Genomic DNA, 7,340 nt, shown 5'->3' on the forward strand with positions numbered 1-7,340 from the left:
AACGCCTTCTGATCCTTCTTCTTTGTTTCACGTTGCACATCTCTTTGCACTTCTATTGCATTTTCTGCAATTGACGTGTAACTATCATTGACGAGATCAAGAATATTTTGAACGCCAAACAACACACGTATCTGAATCGACCACTGATTCCAATTCTTTTCGTCGAATACTGGAAGCTTTGTATTCAAGTTACATTTTTGTCGTTCATCTTCATTCTTGTGCAAATCACTCAGTTCTCACTAACATTTGTGTTCCCAAATCCTGAGAATCAGGATTTGGGATTCGCTTCGATTTCGAACTTCAATTCAACACGAATTTCAGGAACGAAATCAATCACACACACCTCAATACACTCGTGTTTCCCGTGAATCAGAATCAGATATCTGGATACCAATTATTGGAGTTTATACTAAACTTTCATTAATGCACAATAACTGAAGAAGATGATAAAAAGTTGCAGAGAGAATAATAGAGAAAATCCTGTAACTAAATTTCTCTAATTCTCAAATTCACAGTTCGGTTACATATTACAACTACCTTTGGATTTTATACAATAATCCAAATTCAATTGTAAATGAAATACAAAACTAAATGGCATTTAAATACAAATTAAATGAAAATTGAAACTAAAACAATCTAGAATTCTAAATGATGCATTCACAAATTTTGTATGCCAGTGAATTTTTTGAAAGACACTCCCTTTGTAATTATTTTACAAGCAATAGGGATGTGTGCAAGGACATAATCCTCACAAAAACAGTTTGAGGAAACTTCTGCAATATCAGTACATAAGTTGAATTAATTGATAAAATTTATATCAACAAAATTGATTCCCTTACCGGCGTCCTTCCTTGACCAACGGCTCTCAAAGGGCCAACAGAACTGCTCACAGTATCAATCACCACCTCACACGCCTTTCCCCGCATATTGAACACTCCACTAAAAAGAATTGAACGATAATCCTCGGCAACAACTGGAAATCGGGCAATGTAGTCTTTGCGTCTGAAAGGCCAGTGAGGTTGGATACGGTGGTGTTGTCGCGATCGATGAAGATGGAAATGCCGAGTGTTTCCTTTCTTTTTCCATGTTGGACCACCGTGTCATGAGTATGCTTGATTTACAACCAAGTTTGTAAAAAAACCAGCATTTTCGATGTTGTGTATATAATGAATGAGTCATCTTAATGATATCACCAATAATCACCACAAGAACATAATCCATCTTTAAAATGGTGGAACCTATTAATATCTCTAACAACAATTTGCCTTGAAACAATCTTAGATACAAACTTGAGAAAACTGTGGCAGTCAACACAAACTCTCAAATTCTTTTTTACTCTTATCGGAGCTCCAGGTGGTGTAGCTATTAATCCAAAAGCTACAGCAAGTTTCTCACTATGATGATATAAGAGCTTTTCCTTTTCACTTTGGTTCACATTATGTATATCAATCTCTGTGATGGGACTGTATCCAGCTTTACTTAGAAGCTCGTTTAACTCATCCAATTTAGCATATATTTCATCACTTCTAGAATGATTTCTATCTCCAACAATGAAAGTGTGTATCTTGTCTTTGACCTCAATCCAACTCATTCCAGGTTCCTTCTTCACATTGCTGTTTTTCATAACCTTTCTAACATTAGCAACATTTTCCCACATCCCTGCTGATGCATAAATGTTTGCGAGGAGAACATGAGTACCAGATTTGTCTGGCTCGAGAACAAAAAGCATCTCTGCAGCTTTCCGACCAAGTTCAACGTTTTTATGGATTCTTGCAGCACCGAGAAGTGCCCCCCAAACTGATCCATCAGCTTCAAATGGAATGGAATTCACAAGCTCCACTGCTTCATTTAGTTTCCCTGATCTTCCAAGGAGATCAATCATGCAAGCATAATGCTCTTGTGTAGGTTTGATACCAAACTTTTCCTCCATTGTTTCAAAATATTGTTTCCCCTCATTTACCAAACCGGCGTGATTACATGCACAGAGAACACTGACTAATGTAATATGGTTTGGTGACACACAATCTTCAAGCATTTGATTGAACAACTTAAGAGCCTCTTTACCATGTCCATGTTGAGCCAACCCTCCAATCATTGCAGACCATGAGACGATTCCTCTCTGATGTATCTCGGAAAAGGCGCGACCAGCATCCTCTATGCTTCCACATTTTGCATACATATTAACAAGAGAATTACTGGCAAAAATATCAGACATAAACCCAAACTTAATGGCATGGACATGTAGTTGCTTCCCTTGCTCATATGCCGACAAGTTTGCACAAGCATTTAAAAGAGAACTGCAGACAAACGGATCCGGCTTGATCTCTGCAACTTGCATTTGCAAATATAGCTTTAAAGCCTCCTCCCCATCGCCATACTGAGAATATGCCGTTATCATGGATGTGTAAGCCACCAAATCTTCCAAAACGCGCTCTTCGAATATTTTAGAAGCTTCATCTATATGACTACATTTTCCATAAGTGTCAAGAAGACTGTTTATAACATAGAAATCTGAATAAATTCCAGACTTCATGGAAATTGTATGAATTTGCTTGCACACCTTAATTTCCTGCAAGCTTGCCACAGATTTAAGAACCGTCGACAAAGTTGTTTGGTTGAACTCTATATTTTCATGATGCATTTTGAAAAAAAGTGAGACAGCTTGTAAGTCATCGCCACACTGTGAGTAACCGGAGATCAAGGCATTCCATGCAATACTATCCTTCTTTGTTGGCATCAAATCATAAGCTCTTCTTGCATCATCCATCATCTCACACTTGGAATACAAATCTATTAACCCAACAGCCACAAACAAATCTGAATCAGTATCAATCTTTACCAAACAAGAATGTATCTGTCTACCTAAATCCTTAAGCCCCATTGCAGCACAAGCTTTTAAGGCACTTGATAAAGTAAACACATTGGGACAACAAGTTCCCGACTTTTTCATCTCATTCAACAGTATCAAAGCCAGCTCATTATAGTCATGAAGAACACAACCAGCAATAACTGCATTCCAAGAAACAGTATCAGGGTGTATAATTTCTCGAAAAACAGCAACAGCATCTTCAATCCTCCCTGCTTTAGCATACATATCAACCAACGCATTCGCAGAAAATTGATCCAAACCATGTCCAAGCTTCATTAAAACACCATGAACCATCCTTCCAAGACTCCCATCCCGCAATCCAGCACAGGCATTCAATATAATCGAAAGACTGAACTCGTTAGGTCTTACTTCACCCTCAACCATTCGTTTAAATAAATCAACAGCTTCACCTAAGAAATCACTCTGCACATGACAAGAAAACAAGGCATTCCACGAAACAACGCCCGGCTCCGAAATCATTCCAAACAATTTCTTAGAATCACCAAACTGCCCACATTTAGCATACATAACAACCAAAGTGTTGGAAACAAAAGCATCAGACTCAAACCCTGAAACCACAGTCATGGCATGAACCTTTTTCCCCATATTCAAATCCTTTTTGATTGAACATGCTTTGAGAACACTTGGGAAAGTAAACTCATTACACTTAAGTCCCAACGTACACATCTCATTAAATGCCAATAAGGCGTCTTTATGAAACCCATTTTGCACATACCGTGATATCAATGCAGACCAAGAAACAACCGCACTTGGTTCAGTACTTTGATCAAACAGGTCACGGGCATGCCCAAAACAACGAGAGCTGGAATAAAGTGATGTCAAATGTTTTCTGAGACTTGGGTGGCGGGAAAATCCAAACTTGATCAAGTGGGTGTGAAGTTCCATGCATGAAGTGAGGGTGCGTGATGACTAGGACGAGTCAAAGGTGGAATTGTGAGAGACAAAGCGAGTCAGAGACGATGGGTACGTAGAAGAAATGAAGACTAGTTTTTGATGGGCCGAAGATGGGCTAAGAAGATTTACGCTAGGCCCAAGATGTGGGGTGTGTGTAGCAAGTGGGTGAGGTGCCACTGAGTCTGTGGAGAATCAATTGCAATGTTTAATGTCTTTAAATAACATCTAAAGTATATAATGAATTTTGAAGTTCATAATTCTCAAGTTAGTGAAAGTCATAGGAGAATCAATGAGATCAATCAAAACAAAAAAATTCAAGATATCATCGGAGTTTTATTATAGAATATTAAACAATAAACTTAATTTTATTATTATTTTGAATTAATCTATCTAAATTCAAAATTACAATGTTATTAATTTGTGTATCTCGTTAAATTTTATTTAAAATTTATATACAAATTTAATATATTTTGATGTTATCTTTAATTTTTCATATATATTAAAAAAAATCATGTTTTTATTAATACATTTATTTTTATAAAAATATAATAATTTAATAATATAATATAGTATAATAAGATAATGAACCACCAATTTTTAATTAAGAATATCCTTTTATGTCATTTTGTATCTATCAACTAGTGTAACAACTAATTTACCAAACACTCAAATTAATTTATCAGTTATCAGTTATCAATTATAAGGTATCAACCATCAACTATCAGTTATCAGTTATCAACTATAAGCTAGTTTTATCAAACAACTGAGAGAAAAAAAATACAATATAGAGTGTCACCTTACCCTCTTGCTAAAACAATTTTGTTTTTGTGAAGCTAATAAAGTTTTTATTCTTTGAGCTATTTTTATAAATTTTGTGAGTTTAAAGATAAATGTATAAATGTATTAATCAATGTTATAAAAGTCAGTCCGAACTGGTCGGTTTAATCAGTTGGATTGGGAATCAGAGTTGAATCTGGTCCGATCAACTTTTCAAAACCGCTAGTGAATCAAAACTGAAGTAAAATCCAAAAAAAAAAACGAATTGAATCAACCAAAACCGTTTGAACCAAAGAATCGAAGCTGATTTTGTAAAATCACTCAATTCAAAAAAATGCATCAAATTGACCATTTTTGTAAGAATTTTTGAAATGTCAAAATTAAAAAATATTCCCCATTCACAAAAAAGAATTCCTTATTTTTTTTCTACAACCACACAAACTACTAAATTTTATTACTTTGTTATTAGTTTTTTTCCAACCACGTTTCATTATTATGAAAGTATCTTTTTTTATATGTATACTATTGATATTATTGTATTAAATTTTTAATGGATTTTTAAAATATTTATTTTATTAAGTTGTGAACATATAATTGTGTATGGTATATTTATAAAATTTAATTTTATATTATTAACTTATTTTATATAAGAGGTCTAATAGGTTATAAAAACCTCAGAGTTTAAACTGAAATTTTTAGGCTTAATACATGTTTTAGCCCATTAACATTACAAAAGGAGAATCTGATCTAACCTGTCACTGGCAAGAAAATTTGGGAGGCCATTGAGGGTATTGGAGATAACAAAGTCACGGGTATTGGTGGCTTTAATGCAAAATTATTTAAAGCAAGCTGGAAGGTTATTAGGGAGGATATGATAATGACAGTTCAGGATTTCTTCCAAAATAATAGGCTTCACACTGCAGTGAATTGTGTTATGGTGACATTGATCCCAAAACCCCCTGCTACAAAGACTATGAAAGACATGAGACCTATAACATGTTGTACAACTATTTACAAAATCATCTCAAAGATCCTGACAGCCAAACTCAGTAAGGTAATCACAACCTGATGGATGACAGTCAATTAACATTTGTGCTTGGAAAAACCATTCATGATAACATTATCATAGCATGTGAACTCCTTAGAGGTTTTCCCCTAGATGTGTCATCCAAATGGAACTTCAGAAGGTATATGATATTGTACAAATGAGGGCTTTAGAAAACATCATGAAAGAGATGAACTTCCCAAGAAAATACATCAAGTGGATCATGATATGCATCTGCAATGTCTCCTACAAATATGTCATCAATGAATATCATACAAAAACCCTTAAAGCCAAAAGAGCTCTCAAACAAGGAGGCCCGGTCTCCGCTCTTTTATTTGTGCTCATATGGAGTATTTACATAGAGTGGTGAAAAAGTTGCATAGGAATCATAATTTCAATTATCATCCCAAATGTGCTAAACTGCAAATTACTAACATATGTTTTGCAGATGACCTAATAATGTTTACCAAGGGATAATTTGATGGTGTGATTGATCATGAACAAAATAAAATCATGCAGACTATGGGGTTCACAACAAGTAAACTCGCCTTTAGATATTTAGGGGTTCCACTCTCTAACATGAAGTTGAGTATTGGTCAATTCCAGCTTTGACTGATAAGATAGTGAGTAAAATCAGAGATTGGACTGTCAAGCTTTTGAGCTATGCAGGTCGATGTCAATGGATTAAAAGTGTTTTGTTTGCTATGACTGCCTACTGGACGCAGGTGTTTCCCATACCAAAGAAAGTAATCAAATAAGTGGAGTCCGTTTGTAGGAATTTCCTTTGGAGTGGCAAAGACATTAGTTGCATGAAAGCGCCTATATCCTAGGAGAAAATCTGTGAGCCAAGAAGTTTATGAGGCCTCAATCTAACAGACTTAGTAGTATGGAATAAAACCATGTTGATCAAGTTGCTTTAGAACTTACAATCGAAAGCAGGCAAGATGTGTGTAAAATGGGTGGATGCATACTATTTAAAAGGGAAGGACATTATGCACTAGGGAGAGCCTCAAAACACCTCTTGAATTCTTAAAGGAATCATGAAATGCAGAGGCTTCGTGCAGCATAGTAGATACTGGATGACAATGCAACAACATAAAAGATACAAAGTTGCAACAATGTACACATAGCTATGTGGAGAAAAGGAGTGGGTTACTTTGAGGAAAATTTTCTTCTCAAGTCATGCTAGACCATGGGCTTTATTTGTGCTTTGTCTTGACCTAATGGATCAGTTGCATACAGAGGATATACATGCTCGTTTTGGAATTCATACAGATGGGGAATGTGTGTTCTCTTAGAAAAATGAGAATATTGATCATGTTTTCTTTGAGTGTCAAACCACATAAGCAGTGTGGAAAGAAGTCATGAAATGACTTGGATATAATAGGGGCCCCAAAAGATGGAAAAATGAAGTTAAATGGTTGAATTGTGAAACACAAAAAAAAGGGTGAAGAAGGCAAATATATTGCAGTTATTGAAACTGTGTACAACATATGGATGACAATATATGGTATGGTTTTCTCAAACAAGAATTAAAGATCACATCACTTATACAACTATCATGAGATATTGCTTAAGTACCAAACTTATAGCTCATATTAATACAACTAATATATGTATATGTTAATTTGGGATTTGTCTTGGTTTGTTTAGTTCCTTAGTCATGGGGTTCCGCTTATCTGGATCCGTAGAGGATCGGTTGTATTTGTTTGCTTTGGAATAAAAATTCTTATT

General features: G+C 35.2%; 1 protein-coding gene across 1 annotated transcript; it reads right to left on the reverse strand.

Annotated features, from left to right (window-relative positions):
• Positions 1–469: 469 nt before the first annotated feature.
• Positions 470–3,851, reverse strand: LOC127097040 (pentatricopeptide repeat-containing protein At5g04780, mitochondrial-like). The gene has a single exon (XM_051035555.1). It carries the CDS (start codon positions 3,773–3,775, stop codon positions 1,190–1,192), a length of 2,586 nt encoding a protein of 861 aa, XP_050891512.1. The 5' UTR covers positions 3,776–3,851; the 3' UTR covers positions 470–1,189.
• Positions 3,852–7,340: the final 3,489 nt, after the last annotated feature.

Source organism: Lathyrus oleraceus, chromosome 6, assembly GCF_024323335.1.
Source record: "Lathyrus oleraceus cultivar Zhongwan6 chromosome 6, CAAS_Psat_ZW6_1.0, whole genome shotgun sequence".
NCBI classification, from domain to species: Eukaryota; Viridiplantae; Streptophyta; class Magnoliopsida; order Fabales; family Fabaceae; genus Lathyrus; species Lathyrus oleraceus.